Source organism: Elaeis guineensis, chromosome 10 (assembly GCF_000442705.2).
Source record: "Elaeis guineensis isolate ETL-2024a chromosome 10, EG11, whole genome shotgun sequence".
Lineage (NCBI taxonomy): Eukaryota > Viridiplantae > Streptophyta > Magnoliopsida > Arecales > Arecaceae > Elaeis > Elaeis guineensis.
Window position 1 is genome coordinate 25,452,490 of NC_026002.2, and position 16,384 is coordinate 25,468,873.

The 16,384-nt window shown below is 36.7% G+C and overlaps 1 protein-coding gene across 2 annotated transcripts; it reads left to right on the top strand.

The window, feature by feature from the left end:
• Positions 1 to 9: 9 nt before the first annotated feature.
• Positions 10 to 15,912, top strand: LOC105059909 (VIN3-like protein 2). 2 transcript variants are annotated; one of them, XM_073245062.1, is made up of 4 exons: positions 10 to 305; positions 10,752 to 11,421; positions 14,199 to 14,521; positions 14,627 to 15,912. In XM_073245062.1, the coding sequence occupies exons 1-4, from the start codon at positions 287 to 289 to the stop codon at positions 15,559 to 15,561; spliced, it is 1,947 nt and encodes a 648-aa protein (XP_073101163.1). In that variant the 5' UTR covers positions 10 to 286; the 3' UTR covers positions 15,562 to 15,912. The 2 variants fall into 2 exon arrangements, with proteins under 2 accessions (XP_073101163.1, XP_010941720.1); XM_010943418.4 differs by having other exon boundaries at positions 13 to 305; positions 14,621 to 15,912.
• The last annotated feature ends 472 nt before the right edge of the window (positions 15,913 to 16,384 follow it).

Sequence of the window (16,384 nt, forward strand, 5' to 3'; positions counted from 1 at the left end):
CACTCCCACCAACCCATCTTATCCCGTACCGCTCCGTTGCCGTTTCCAGTAACTCCAATTAATGTAGCAATTTTCCACCCCTTTCTTCTCAGCTTTTCCCTCTCTCTCTCTCTCTCTCTGTGTGATGATACCCCTTCTGGCCTTGGAGTCTTTGCCTGTCCATCCTTCTCCAGTCTCTTTTTTTGGGACCACTCAGCTTTGAGGCCTCGCAAAGAGAGCCTCTCTTTCTCCCCCCCCCCTCTACTGGGTTTTCTCATAGAAAACCCGGTTGGGAGGGCTTCGAGCCATGGAATCCATCTTCTCAGGTCTGTTCCCACCTAATCCCTCTCTTCCGCTGACAATGCCGCTGATTTCTCTCCCACATTCTTCCATTCCGCTCTATATTCCGCACATTTCCCTCTTTCTAGCTTCAAGACATGATTTTTGTTGCACGAAAGATGGTACATTGCTGCTTTTGTTTGCGTTGTTTTGATGAAAAAGAGGCAGCTTTGTGCTTTTTGTGCGCCTTTCAATTTTAGTACCTTTTGGTTAAGAATGGGTACGATTTCCCGATTTTTTTTTTTTTTTGAACAGCGTAATGCATGTAATATATTGCAGAGTTTGTGTACTGTTCTTTAATGGGGGCATGAAGATCTGCATTTTTTGGGTGTGATTTTGGTCTGAATGATTACCTACTCTCAAGAGTACTAATTTTGTTTATAAAGTTGAGTTGAAGGTTGCTAGAGAAATTTAAAAGAGAAGCCTGCCTTGCCGGTCCTTTGAAGTAAGCATAAAATTCCAACAATGCTGTTGGATCTGCATGAGAAATTTTCAAACACGACAATGCTATTACAACGTTTTCAGCTCTGAGTCTGGTTATAGAAATTTTGGCTTCTTTGGCTCTGGTGAAGAATCCATATGCAAGTTTTTGCGATGGAACGATAGATGCTTGAATATGGGTAATGAAAATCAAAGCTTTCCGGACAAAAAAAGGGATATTCAGTAAGTTAAATATTTTAAAACTTCTTAGCTAGTTTGGTAGGCCATGTTCTTCGATTGGCTAATTTAATCAGCAGAAATATGTCTTATTGGTCATGGCTGCCTGTGAGAGTTCCTTATATTCCGTAGTCATTAATAGAGGAGCCCCAATAGAGCCCATGTGTTGGGTGGTGCTAAGTGAATGTATTGGTGCGTTGGCACAGTGAATGTCAATAGTTTAGGGTGTTAATTTGGGATTTTTAATTTTCCAGTTACCATTTCAGAAGAGCTTATTCGTGGAAATATGATTTCTTATCTATATAATGATATGGGTCTAGTTTACATCTTAGAAGGGTTAGTGCTAAATGGATAAGAAAAGATTTTAAATAGCACATTTTCTTTATGGTGGGTGATCAAGATCCCCTTATGTCAGTTTAAAGTTTATATGCTTAAAAGTATGCTTTGGTATGCAAAGATTTTGGCCTAGTGTACATTTGAGAAAGCTGAGTCTTGAAAACAAAATTCTAATCTTGAGCGACTTTTTTTTCAAAGGTGGACGAGCAAGATCCCTCATAATTACTGTTACCTGAAAGCATGTTGAAGTGACATCCCAAAGTGAGTGAATTGGGAAGCCCAGGCCATTTGAGGTTTAGAGAGGCTGTTAGAAATCATTACTGGTAAATTGCTATTCCATTGGCTGTAAAACTTCACAGAAACAGAAGCCAGATGAAGCTATTTTCCAGTGAACAGCCATGATCATTTCGTTACAGCTTTGTGATGAATTAATTGACTATGCTTATCTGTTATTTGGTCTAAACTCTAATGAAGAAGGTGATTTGATGAAACACACAGTTTATTTGAAAATGAAAAATCTCATCTCCACTTTAACCAAAAATGCTTTATTCATTTAATTCAGTAAAGCCAATCTTGGTTCTTTCTCAAAGAAAGACCTTAATTTGAACCGATCAATGTTGTGTATCACAATATCCAAAGTGTTTCCATGTGTTTATATCTGAAGCAAATTAAGGACAAAGCAACATATTGACATAACATATGGGCATAAAAGAGACTAAGAATCATTAATAAGAATGGACGTTACAGTGCACATGTTGGAGTGCTATGTAGGTTATGTGAGCATTATAACCTCCACCATCTTTCTTAATGGTGCCTAAACACTTAGTTGCAGCATACACGTTTAACTAATTCTTGACTAGTTGTTTCTTTTATCCGTGTTAGCTTTACCATCTGGTAGAATGGCATGTTGCATTAATTGAATCATTGAGTATCCTTTTTGGAAGAACAATTTTTATTATTGTATAGCTTGGGGGTAGTTGCAGTTTTACTTCTTAACATGTCATGTTAACTAGGTCCTCAGGTTCATGAGAAAGTGCAAGTGGCATGTTGCATTAATTTGAATCATTGAGCATCCTTTTTGGAAGAACAATTTTTTTATTGTATAGCTTGGGGGAAGTTGCAGTTATTACTTCTTAACATGTTTTGTTAACTAGGTCCTCAGGTTAATGACAAAGTGTTTTGTAATTACATTTTTTTTCTTTCGTTTTCTTCTAGTTATTTTATAACTTTCAAGTTAATGTTAACTATTTGCAAGTTTTAATTAATTCATTTGACGATGAGCACAATTCATCTAGGTGTTTGCTTAAGTGCTCACCTGTCTTCCAAGGTGATGCGCAGTCCTCGACAACCTGTATACTACAATCACATCTTAACCCACTACTAAATTAACCACATTTGCTTCTTCTGATCAAGGTTGTAAATCCCGTGGGACGGAGGTGTCTTGATATCTCCATATAACAGGATGCCCCACTGTCCCGTCCTGTCCCGGTCGTGCATCCCGATAGATATTCTCCATCTCTCTTCCTTCTTTTTTTTTTCTTTATTTTTTTATTTCCTTTCTTCTTTTCTTTCTTTTTCTTCTACCTTCATTTCATTCCTTTTTTCCTTTCTTTTTGCCATCGCTTCCTTTCTTTCTTTCATTTTTTTTTCTTTTTTCTTCTTTCTCTTTCCTTCTTCTTCCTTTCCTTCTTTTCTTTTTATTCACCCTTGCCTTCTTTTTTCTTTCGTTCTTCTTCTTCTTCTTTTCTTTCACTTTTTTCTTTTTTCATCTTCCTTTCTTTTTTTCTTCTTTCTTCTTCTTTCTTTGTATGGATGGGTTTCGGAGTTCCGACCCCATCTTGATTCTGTTTTCTTATAGGAACGGGATGGGATGGCCAGGACGCCTAGGATGCCTCCTGCCCCGTTGGGATGTAAAACCTTGCTCCTGATATATATAGACTCAACTGTCTATTATCCTAGCATGCCTCTGTTGCTACTAGAACTGCTTAGCCATCACCAATACCTTTTATACTTCATCTCCACTAATGGTTTGCTATTTTATGTTATGCATTAAGCTTACCTTTTGTGCCCTAAATGTTTTAATGTTTTGAAAAGTTTTTGGTGGATGATAATTTGTAAACCAATTTACATATCTTCATTATATAATAAAATTATTTCTTTTTGTGAAGTGCATTCAATATTTCTAAACTCATTGAAAGTGGTCATCCTTTATTACGTGAACCATCTTAATTTCTTAAACTTCAATTCTATTTGTCCATATTAGGAGTGCCTTCTTCTTTATGTTCTTCCTTTGCCTTCCAAGCTTTCCTAGACTTGATTGTCTAACATTGCTAAAGTTTCACTCATTCCTCCTCTTTAACTCTTTGCACAGGATGTAAACTAGTAGCCTTTTGATTCTCATACTATTGTCCCATATGTTTATTTTAGCTGAATAGAATTCTCTTATTTTCTTACTTTGGTTTGTGTTGAATCTGGTAAGAAAAGGAGGGGAAGACCCAAGGTGCCATCAATGGAGGTTGTGATAAAGGATATGGATAAATGTGGAATAATATCAAAGTTAGCCCCAAATAGGAATATTTGGTGAATGAAAAGATCCATAAAATTGACCTTAATAGTTGAGAAAAGGCTAGATGGTTGTGGTTTCTTCATGTATATTTCAGTTTGGATCAACTCAAAGAGAATTTTATTTGAGGGCCATTTACTTCACATACATGGGAACTTGTTGGTGGGGGCCATTTGCCTTTTGTTGGGTAAGTTGCATTTATTAGGAGGAGAAACTTCAACACAATTGTAGTGTTGAAATTTACTCAGCCCTATTGGGTACCCGACGTAGCCTGACCTTAATGGGGCAAGTTCTACCCAGCCTTCAACAGATTTGGGATGGGTACTAGTAATGATAAAATCTGCCCTGAACCTGACTTGGATATATATAGCTCTTCATAAATGTCCTCCTTGAGGCAAAAAATAAATTGATTCGTATGCAAAAAATTGATTTTAATATTTTTACTTGACCTAATTTGTTCAACCCACCTTAACTCTACCTGCCCTGCCCCACCTCGAGAGTTTACCTACCTTGCCTTAGCTGGAGGCAAGTATGGGGTAGGTATGGATAATGGTCTACTTGACCCATACTTGACCTATTGCCATCTCTAAATGATAATAGACTCCGTAGAAATTTGACATGTGAAAATCTTTGATTAGACATTTACGTAAGTCCAGACCACCCAAAAATTTCTCATTTGCAACCAATATTTGTATAGGCATGCTTGGGTGCAGTACATATCTAGGTGCAACCCGAGTGACTTGCCTCCTTCAACGTGAGGCAACTTTGTTGAGGTGTTTCAAAAATAGGCCTTACATATGCCTCATTAATATGCTGAGGTGCAAAAAACACACATTTGAGGCTATGTGTGCTTTGTATGTGAATGTGCGTGGCTGAACGCAAATGTCTGCTATGATGATTGTGTGTCCATTTCTTTGTGAGTTTGTTGTATATATGTGCATTGTGATTTGTGTGTGGTAATTCTAGGTGTGGCTGAAATTATTCAGGTGTTGTGTTTCTTGTGCTAATTTTATTGTCATATATGTTTAACTTCATGAATATGTCATCTATATTATATGCATAGACAAATGCACATCATTATGTATGTATATGTGTACACACATACACACATACACACACGTATGTATGTGTCACACACATACATACATACAAATGCACACACCAAGGGTTCTAATCTCATGCTTACAAGCCTTGTATTGCTTGCATGGGATATACTACCCATGAACATGAACTGGTAGGATAAGGGCTGGTATGTATTGGTATTTGCCAAACTAGGCCCTTGTTGCACCATGTTGGGGGATCCAACCCAGTACTAATGTGCTACCACTTGGTGCACTTTCTTGTATTTTTTTATTGGGACAATATCACCCTTAGATTGAGGATTGCGTCATACCATCAGAGTATCAGACCATGAGATATGGTACCGATCCTAGATATCTGGATCCTCGATATATATGCATATATGTATTTATTCTTGTACATGTATATATGTATATGCACATATATGTTTGTGTATGTGTACACACATAGACACTTGTATATGTACGTATAGCAACTTTTTTCCAAATGCCACTTCCTTTCTCCTTCATCATTCTAAGTTGTTCAAGAGTTACGTCATCCATTGTTCTTGATTTTCCTTTACATGCACGGTTAAAAATAGTAGGATTTTATGTTCATCTGGCTCATCTGTAGCCATGCACCCGAGTGAAGCAAATGGAAACCTAGGCTATTGTAACATATGATAGGATTGTTCATACCCTAGGCTACAATCAAGGATTTAGGTCCTGGCGGGATGTCCCGTGGGACACCGAGACGGGGTGCCATCCCATGTGTTGGGACAGGGCATCCCACTAATGTCCTAGCATCCCAATCGGGACATCTTGGGACATCTCCTGTCCCAAGTATCGGAACGTGATGGGATGGCCGCTTATCTCATTCCATGAAAAAATTGAGATAGCCTTATCCTATGAGATTTAAAACTTTGGCTACAATCTCGTTACTTCTTCTAGGACAACATTTTACTTGTTTTAGTGTAAGGAATGAGGATTCATTCATTACTTTTTTTAACTCTTCCACTTATATATTTTAAAATTCTAGCGTTGCTTGTGTAGTCTAATTTACTCTAATATGTACATCTCTCCATTCCCTCCTAAAATGGTGGTTATGTCATATATATTGATGAGTTGTCATGCTTTATGTCACAATCTCATTTGCTACAAGTTTCCTTGATATTTAGAGTTTTGTGAGCATGGCCATTTTTACATACACATCAATAGATTTGCTAAGTGCAAGCATTGCCATATTCATGAGATGTCTTGTCTTGTCCTAAACTCTTATTTAATAATGGTTTACATTGTCAGCTGTTCACTCTCCAACGTCACTGAAAAGTTGTCCAACAACATTGTTCTTGGCTTCTTTATGTAGAAATTCAGGTTTTGATTGTCTACTTTGTCCTTCCACATATAGAGCGAATTAAATATAAGATGTGCCTGGTATCCTACTACCAGGTAACCATGAGTCTTGTTTGAACTTTTTTTTTGGAGTTGACATAGTCGGGATGGGTTTGACATACTGCACAGATATCAAAGTGATTTCGGATCTCTTTGAAAATATCATCTCAAGTTCACACTGGATCCATGGAAGATAGAGAGAGAGAAACCCTAGAGAGAGAACCCTTCTTACTCTTTTTCTTTTTATGTTTGCCATTTGTGTGGGGTTTTAAGCTGTCTTCGTGATGCGTTGGTTCAATGGGCTAGGCCATCACAGGCTGGTTCGGCACCAAACTATTTGGAACAATTCGGTTCGGAGCAGTTCAGGCCCTGTTTCGATTTTCAGGGCCGAACCAACCCGATTCTGTGCCGGTTTGGCTTGGTATAAGCCGGATTGGGTGGTTTGGTCTGGTTCGATGAATCATGATTATACTTTATCTTGCCACATAGCACTCACGAATATCTGAAATAGGTCTGCTTTATTCTTGATAAAACTATCAACTGTAATATATTGCATGGCAAAGTGGGTGATTGTTGGCCTCATTATCTCACCCCTAATGTGCTTTCTCTTCAAAGCCAAGACACTTGCATGGTTATATATCTTTAATAGTAGCCTAGGTTGTCTCTACCACCTACTTCACCCTCTGGATTCTACCAATGTTTATCAGTATTAGGTCCATGTAGTGGATGGCACATGGGATCCTGGAAATATACAACCTCTTGATCATCAAAATATAGCCAAAATCAAGATCAGGATGTACTGGGCATCATGCACCTTGTTAAAAGCATTAACCGACTTATGAAAGAATGCTTTCTTATCATAATATATTAAAAAATTGATGATGCTTCAATTTTTGGACCTTGTCAAACCATCACACATCAAGATCACACCATAAATGTCCCACTTGCTCTGGTATGAGGCTATCTATCTCTCTGGCTCTTTCTTATTATCATCAAGCAACTCATCATAGATATTTGTCAGTCCAAGAGGATCAACACCCTGATTGCCTTTTAGGATGGAGCTGATAGCAGAAAGATAGTAGGTGTTATTTGCGATATTTGCATGGATGTGATTGTAGTAGAATCGTGAAGTAATAGTTCTTCACATGTATATTTTCCTCTCCTTGAAAAGCATCGAATCAATCTTTTACTACTTTGAGTCTTTACTGGGCTATAAAGCACGGGTACTCCTATTCCAGGCATGTACCAGCATCGGGTATGTTTTTCAATGTGGATACGTTTTTGGTACGGCACCGGTACTCCTATCTCTGTATTCTTGAGATTGCAATTTTGTCCCTTGATGAACCAGATGTGGAGAAGAAGCTTTTTGCTGATGATGCAGAGAATGAAGTAGCTGAAACTATTATCACTTGATTATCAAGACTTACTATTTTGATTTCTTCTACTTATTTAGATTGCTAGTTTTTTTCTTTTCATTAATTGTAAGTGTTTGTTTATTTTTTATGATGATACTTATAAATTTAATTGCGATTTGAGAATTTAATTTTATTAATATTTGAATATTATATATATGATTCAATTTTTTTATATATTTTTATTAATATTAAAATATTATATATATTCAAATATTAATAAAAATATAAAATATCTAACCGTATCCATATCGTGATTTTTTCAATTTTTGCCATATCGGCATATCCATACCACATATCGATATCTATGCTTTCTAGTTACTGGGGCAGGCACGTGAATCCAAGACATGAATGATGGCCCTCGTTATATCTTTGGGCTTCTTTCCCTTCTTACCAACAAAAACTCCAAATATAGATGCTATCTGGCTGCGAACTTTTACCTAACAACCTCTCTCACTAACTAGCTGCTCTTGTAGCTTAGATCTGTCTTGGCGGATCCAAAATCGGATCACCCCTCGTACTTTGAGGACACAAATTATGCCCCATTTTTGGCAAACTTCTCCCTTTGCCATTGATCATTCAAACTATCCTTTATGCCAGCTTGCATCTAAGCCTCCTCCATGTTATCTAAATCTAATGCCTTAAAGTCCTGTAGATTCTTGTGGTCTATGGTGGATTATTTGCTTGAAGATTAATCTTTGCTTAATTTTTAACACTTTTTATTGCTCTCTCTAAAATCATGGAAGTGCTCTTCATTAACTGTCCCACCTCTTATAGATATCTTTTACGTATAGCCATATGAGGATAATTGTCAGCCAAATGCTGCTTCAATCTTGTCAACCCACTCTCTCCACTCCACATCGTACCCTTGCACCTCCAATGGTACTAGTCCAAAGTTATTACACCATTTTCTCAATCTACATCAATATCTTGATCCTTCTTTCTTTTTGAATCCATTTCCGCAAACTACAAGTTTTACAAGTACATGTCATACATCATCTTATTCATCACCATAAATTACATAAAGTGGATCTATAGTTTTGAGACATAAATTAAGTTTTAAATATTTTTGGATGAATTGGTGGTTTTTATGATTTAATTTGAATAATATATGTGATAATTTATAAAATTATGTAAAAGATATGCATGTTGTCTTAGAAAAACTGCCCTAACTAGTGACGCACATTACCGTATTTTTAATGATTTTTAGTTGAATTAATAGTTATTTAAATAATTAAATACTTAAAATTAGATAATTTATATTGTAGTGCAAAAATGACTCAATTACTTCAGAAAGTACTTCTACATTATCTATATAGAATACTAACTTTTCATAATTTATGATTTTTAAATATTTGTCATTAATATTTAAATAAAAATAAAATCTATTAAAAAATTGATTTCATTTTGGATTAAAGTAAAACCCTACCATGTACAATATATCTTAATCCACACTCTTGAAGTTGTTTGAACTTGGTTTTGGTAGCCATAACTATGCCCAATTTAAATAAATTGCTGTCAGTATAAGCTAGCAAGTAGTGTGCATACCCTAAATATGCTACCATTTTTTTAAATATTATTTTATTTAATAATAATTTAACTAAAATATATTTTAATCTAAAAAAATTGCATGATAAATGAAAAGTCATGATTTCTTCTTCAATGCTTTATCACTCTTAGATCTTTAACATTCATGAAATCATGCTAAATTACAAAAAATTTGCCATTATTTTCATTGCTTTTACCAATTTTTGGTCTATTTTAGTCATTAAAAAAAAGAGAAGAATGAAGAGGGAGTGGCAGGGGATTATACCTAATTTGGCTCGGATTTGGGCTCAAATGACAAACCATCTGCTTCCCCTATTTTTCCTCACAAAACCTATCATTAGAAACTCCCTTTTTGCAGAAAAGAGATGAGTCATGAGGTGGCCGAAACAGCTCTGAACTGAGCAAAATCATGCGGTTATGCTCGGTTCAGAGTAGTTAGAGCCAATTTGGGTCACTTACTGACTAGAACGGCCATAGCAACTTGGTTCAACATTGGTTTGGGTCTGTGTGCGCCAAACTATGTTGTTCCGGTTGGTTCGGATACCATGTTATTTTACATTGTCTATACATCTTACAAGATTGCACGAGATTCCTTTATGTCAATGTTGTTCCGCCTCTTTCTAGAGAATTTTTCATCAAACCCATGATGAGATCTATGATATATGTCAGGTACTAATTGAGAGTTACTTTCTTTCTCCACTGCTTTCTTAGTGTTTGCTTTCCCATCAGTCTGTCCTTCTTGCCCATGGTCTCTTTCTAAGTCAAGGACCTTTCTGGTGTTCTATATCTTGATGTACTTTGGATCCCTTCTCTTCTCAGTTTATCACATAACTAGATGCCTAGCATGCTGTATCTGTTGCATCAGTTAATCAGTTTACCTTTTATTTGCCAAATAATAGAAGTGTCATTTGACACCAATCAAATGCTTAATGGCCATACGCACAATAGTTGGACCACATGTTATTTTCCCAGTGATAATCCACTATAATATCCCCCATCATCTACAACGAAAATATTGCATGCAGCGTTTTCACAGCATTTTCGAGTTCAACCAGTTAGTTGAAAATCTTGAATCTCCCACTCATGGGTCACGTTTGCTGACATAGACTTGAACTGTGTCTTATAACAAGATTTTCAACACTGTTTCTCTGACATACTATAAAATTTCTCCTCACAAATTGATGGTTCATAAATATTTTGGTGTCTTGCTCAACAGTGATAACTCTATTATTGTTAACAATTGGTACATTTTGTTGGTCTTCTCCTTCTAATTGTAGTCTGCGATAAACAATTCCTGTTTAATTCTTGTGGTACCTCATCACCAAAGTGTTGCTAACTACTTTTAGGGATACAAGATTGCAAAGTTAAGAATTATATTTGCAGATATTACAATTTCTCATATACATTAGTGGAATGAAATTTATGTATTTATTTTTCCTGGAACTCATGCTTCTTCAATTCTTACAGGTTTTGTGATTGATCCTGCAAAATGCAGTGACTTGAGTTTAGAGGAGAAGAGAGAGCTAGTGCATGAAATTTCAAAGTGGGCAGACAATGCCCCTGAAATTCTTCAGTCCTGGAGTCGTAGAGAGCTTCTTCAACTCATCTGTGCTGAGATGGGCAAGGAGAGGAAATATACTGGGGTCACAAAACCTAAAATGATCGAGCATCTGCTTAGGCTGGTGTCACAGAAGAATGGAAGAAAGAATGATGATAAACCAAGCATTTCATCAGCCACACTAGACAACCCAAATGGATTAAAGAAGAAGAGAAAAAAAGAACAACCATTAGAACTTGAAACTGATGTAACTCATGATCCTTTGAAGAGAAAGGAAGAGCAAGTTGACACATTGATCTGTCAAAATCTTGCTTGCCGAGCCGCTCTGAGCTTAGTGGATGGATACTGTAAGCGGTGTTCTTGCTGCATCTGTTATCGCTATGATGACAACAAGGACCCTACTCTATGGTTGGTTTGCAATTCTGATCCTCCTTACCAGAGTACTTCATGTGGTATATCCTACCACCTGAAATGTGCTCTTAAACATGAGAGGGCTGGCATTTTGAAGACTGGGTGTTATCCAAAGTTGGATGGCAGTTTTTATTGTGTTTTCTGTGGAAAAATCAATTGGCTGATACGGTAAACAATTATTCTATTCACTTTACCATTACAATGAAATTTTTTGCGGTTACATTCCTTGATCATGGGTCTCATAATATAGTCAATTACTGCATGAGCAATATAATGCGGAGATAAGTAGATAATAAATAAGATGATTGGTAGCAATAATTCAAAAGGGGAATTAATTTACCATCTAAAGAAAATGGAAGGTAGAGTTTCTCTTTATCTTATATTCGGAGCATTCTCAGAGGGGTTGGACCATTTGTTTCTTTGTGAACTTAGTGCATGAATGTATGCTTATTATTATATTATTAAAGACAATATTTGTACTGCATTTATGATCTAATTAATGACTATCTGCACTGAGCATGAGGATATTAAATTTAGTTTCTACCTTGCTCATTGAGCTTGCTTATTCCTTGTATTGCTTTCTTTCCTAGTGCTATTTCTTGCTGAGTGGCGATTCCTCATGCATGCACACATGTGCCCGAATGCCTGCACGCATGCACATGTTCATGGACACATGCGCGCACACACACACACCCATGCCCCCGCCTGCTTGCATCCATGTTCACACCCACACCTGCGTGCCTGATTCACAGCTGCACACATCTGTGCACACAGGTAGGGAGAGATATATGGTGTTTTGTTGTTAAGTTGTTTTGCATTATGAAAGTTATTGCTCAAGTATGAAACATGTGTGGAACTTGTTGGTTGACAATTTTAACTGGGTTATAAATCTTTATGAACCTATCAACATTTTATTGGATGAAAATATCAATGATCAAAAGCATATGATTAGTTAAATTTTACAACTTGTAGCTTCTGTAGTGCATGATGTTGCACTCTGTAATCATGACATCATGTCATTTCCATATTCCAAGAGCTTCTTGTGGTGATTCAGATATTCTGTATAATCAAATTAGCTATCTTGTACTGATTATTATGTTTTTGTGGTTCCTTCTGAAGGTTACATATTATTTTTGTAGACTATGTTTTGTAAAATATAATGTACTTGAATTTGAACCAACATGTTTTTGAATGCGCCTCTGCACAAGATAAAGCTAAAGGCTTTATAAGATTTTTGAAGAGAGATCTATTTCTGATATTGATCCCTTAAGATAACAATTATAAGCAGTGAAAGGGCAGTTTTGTGGTTTGTCGGAGGTGAGATTTTATTCAGATCTGTGGTGGTATGAGGAAGGACAGAACTTGAAATAAGCATATAAGAGGAATTAATATGTGGAACTAACTTAGGGTCAAGCAAGTAAAATCATTTGAAGTTTTTAAATCATGTTTTGGTATATACTCTGAAAATGGCCTTCTGAGAAGGGGTCTTAAAATTCAGTTTGAAGGTTCAGGGAAAAAGAAATATTTTTAATTATACAACTGTTTAATTGCTTTTTGGTACAATTGCTTCTTTAACTGTTGTCTTTAGGTCTGATATACTGATCATTGATACCATGTAATTGCATAGTACAAAGAATTGATGGTTAAGAAAGATGAAATAGTATTTGATGATATGTATGTTATTCAAAGTTTATTTATTGAACAAGGATGGAATGATTTAAATTGGTCTTGTTTTACTACATAATAAAATGTTTTAGTTAATTTGCATATGCGTGAGACTAAAGATAAAAAATGCATAGGAGAATCAAGTTTTTAAATCCTGTGGGATAGAGGTGGCCTGGTCTTCCTATAGAATGGGATGGTCAACTATCCTGTCCCGTCTCAACAGCTGCCTCAGTTATGCATCTCAGTAGATATCCTCCGTCTCTCTCCCATCTTATTTTCTTTCTTTCTTTTTTCTTTCATTCCTTTTCTTTTCTTTTTTTTTACCTTTTTTCTTTTCATTTCCTTTTTCTTATCCATTCCCTTCTTTTTTCCTTTTTTTTCTTCTTTCTCTTTCGTTTCTTCCTTCTTTTCTTTTTCTTCTTTCTTCTGTTCTTTCATTTTTTTTCTTCTTTCCTTACACTTTTAACCTTTCATCTTCCTTTCTTTCTTTCCTCTTTCTTTTTCTCTCCCCACATGGATGACTTTCCGATTCCTAACCCTGTCTCGATCTCGTTTTCCCACAGGAACGAGACGGGATGGTTGGGACGCCTCTTGCCCTACTGGGACATAAAATCTTGATGAGAACTATATTCTGCTTTTCCACAAATAATTTATATGAGAAAATGATTCCCTTGGAATCTGTCTTTTTACTGCAGCTTTATATTTCTAAGATGTAAGAAGTCATAAACTATGAATTTTTGATATTCTCTTTCTTGCTACAATTCTTGATCTTTTAGTAGTAACCATTTACTACAGCTTTATATTTCTAAAATGCAAGGTGTCATAAACTATGAATTTTTGATATTCTCTTTCTTGTTACAGTTCTTGATCTTTTAATAGTCACCTTAATTGAACCATAAAACTATAAAAATTTAAACTTGAGCACCAATCTTGGTGGGCAATCGTAACTATATTTGTTTCAAAACAATCTGTCCAATCATAAAAATGTGTTCTTTTACAAGCTGTTTTGTCATCTTGAACTCTGATCGTAGACAAGTGCTGTTAGTGCTAACTTGTTCTGGTGCTTGGGAGAAGAATACCACAATAGCATCCTAGCTGATCTTCTCTTTCATTTGTATGAGGTTACTTATCCAGCCTTTGTTTTTATTTTTCCTCTTCTTGATATTTTTAGATGAAAAGGACATCATATAAGGGTAAGGAAATTATTTTGTTTTATTTATCATCTTGAAGATGTTTGTGATATAACTTATAGGCATTCTTGTGCATCTCGCATTCCACAGAAGCTGGCAAAAACAACTATTGATTGCCAAGGATGCAAGAAGAGTTGACATATTATGTGATCGATTATCCTTGAGCCACAAAATGCTTAAAGGAACTGAGCGTTATAAAGAAATGCAAAATATTGTGAATACAGCTGTGAAGAAACTCAAGAAAGAAGTTGGACCTCTCGACAAAGTTTCCACAGTCATGGCAAGGGGCATTGTCAACAGGCTTAATTGTGGTGCAGAGGTTCAGAAACTATGTGCTTCTGCAGTGGAAGCAGCAGATTCCATACTTTCTAGCTCAACAGGCCTCTTGGCTGATAAAGACCTAAAAGCCCCAGGTAAATTTCTTTTTTTCCTCAACTCTGAGAGTTGACACTGTTCCAAATTTAAACTTGGATTCCTATAAGCTTAACCTACTGCTGCTCATTTATTCATAGGATCAGTTATCACAGGTTCCCTGGCTTTCCAAATCCATTTTGAAGACATCTCTCCATTTTCTGTGGTTGTTTCCCTTCACTCCAGAGACAATATGTTTGAAGAAAATATCATTGGTTGCACTCTGTGGCATCGAAACTCTGATGCCATGGATTATCCTGAAGAACCCACCTGCCTTATCCTAAGGCCAGATACAAAGATCATGATATCAGGACTGAGCCCGTCAACTGAATATTATTTCAAGGTGTCTCCTTTCAGCAGCACCAAGGAATTAGGGAAGTGGGAGGCTAAGTGTGTGACGCAGAACCTTAATGGGAACAGCGGCCATTGCTCCACTCCATACTCAGATAGCACTTATATTGATGATGATCTTATTTCAGCTTTAAAAAAGCAACAGGACATGAGTGAGCCACCTGTGATCATTCAATCAGATTCACAGAGAGGTTCAACAAACTCGAGTGATAACAACCAGGCTCCACAACTCCCAAAGTGCAACCACAGTAACCATCCTAAGGTTGTCCCATCAGAGGGCATCAGTGACAACAATGACAGAAATCTGCGGCCATCTTCAGAGACTCTACCTTTTGTCAGCTCTAAATCTGTTCCCTTGGAAATGCCTCGCAAATCTGATAGGCTTAACAGTACACCAGATTCTGCCAATAAGAAGGAATCAGCAGAAAGGGAGTATGAGTACTGTGTAAAGGTGATCAGATGGTTGGAATGCGAGGGACACATGGAGAAGGAGTTCCGCGTGAAATTCCTCACATGGTTCAGTTTGAAAGCAACAGCACAAGAAAGAAGGGTGGTGAGTGCATTCATAGATGTTCTTATAGATGAACCTGCGAGTCTGGTAGCTCAGCTGGTCGATGCTTTCATGGATGGTATATGTAATAAGGAGAAGCCGGTCATTCGGAAAGGTTTCTGCACCAGGTTATGGCATTAGGCTTGGGGTCCTACAGGTGGCCATTTATTTTGTGGATCTTTAGGAGCCACAAAGCAACTTCACTTGGAAAATGCAATGCTTCTGTGGAACTCCATTAAGATTCCAAAACAAAAAATTTCATTTTATTAAATTGTTGATGATCATTTTGCCTTCTTAGGAGAAGCATGTTACTGGAAAAGGGGTCTACAGTTGGAGGCCCCATTGGCTGTTAGGTTCTTCAGGATCTATTTTCCTGTTTCACACTAGCTGCCCATTGTGGCTATTTGATCCCATTTTGGAATTTGATTTAGATGTTGGATGTGGTACTCTACAATGCTAATTCATGAACCATCTATTCAATCTTTTCAGACATTATTGTTTGCTTGTGGATTTGTGATGCTTGATTTGAAATCACAGGAAACATATTATGATGCACATCTGCATTTCCATCTCATTTGATCTTTCTCCGTCTTTTTTTGTGTGTGTGTGTGTGTGTGTGTGTGTGTGTGTCTAAGTTATCTTGTTTGATTTCAATTGTCTTCATTGCAACATCAGATATGTTGGTTAGGCAGTTTGGCCTGCTTAATTAACGTCAATAGCTAATCACATCATTAGTTTTCTTGTCACCTTTTAAGCATGAAGAAAATTTGAACTTACCGGTATACTGTTGCACAAACCAAACTCTGTGACTAACAAGATCACAATGATCATTTGGCTGCGCCCGCGCCCAACTTTCTAAATCTATATCATCTCTGCGCACGCGGTTGTTATATTTCATTGATGTTGCTTGTAACAAAATTTTGTTCTTCAGCAATCATTCACAAAGAATGTACTTGGCTTTCTG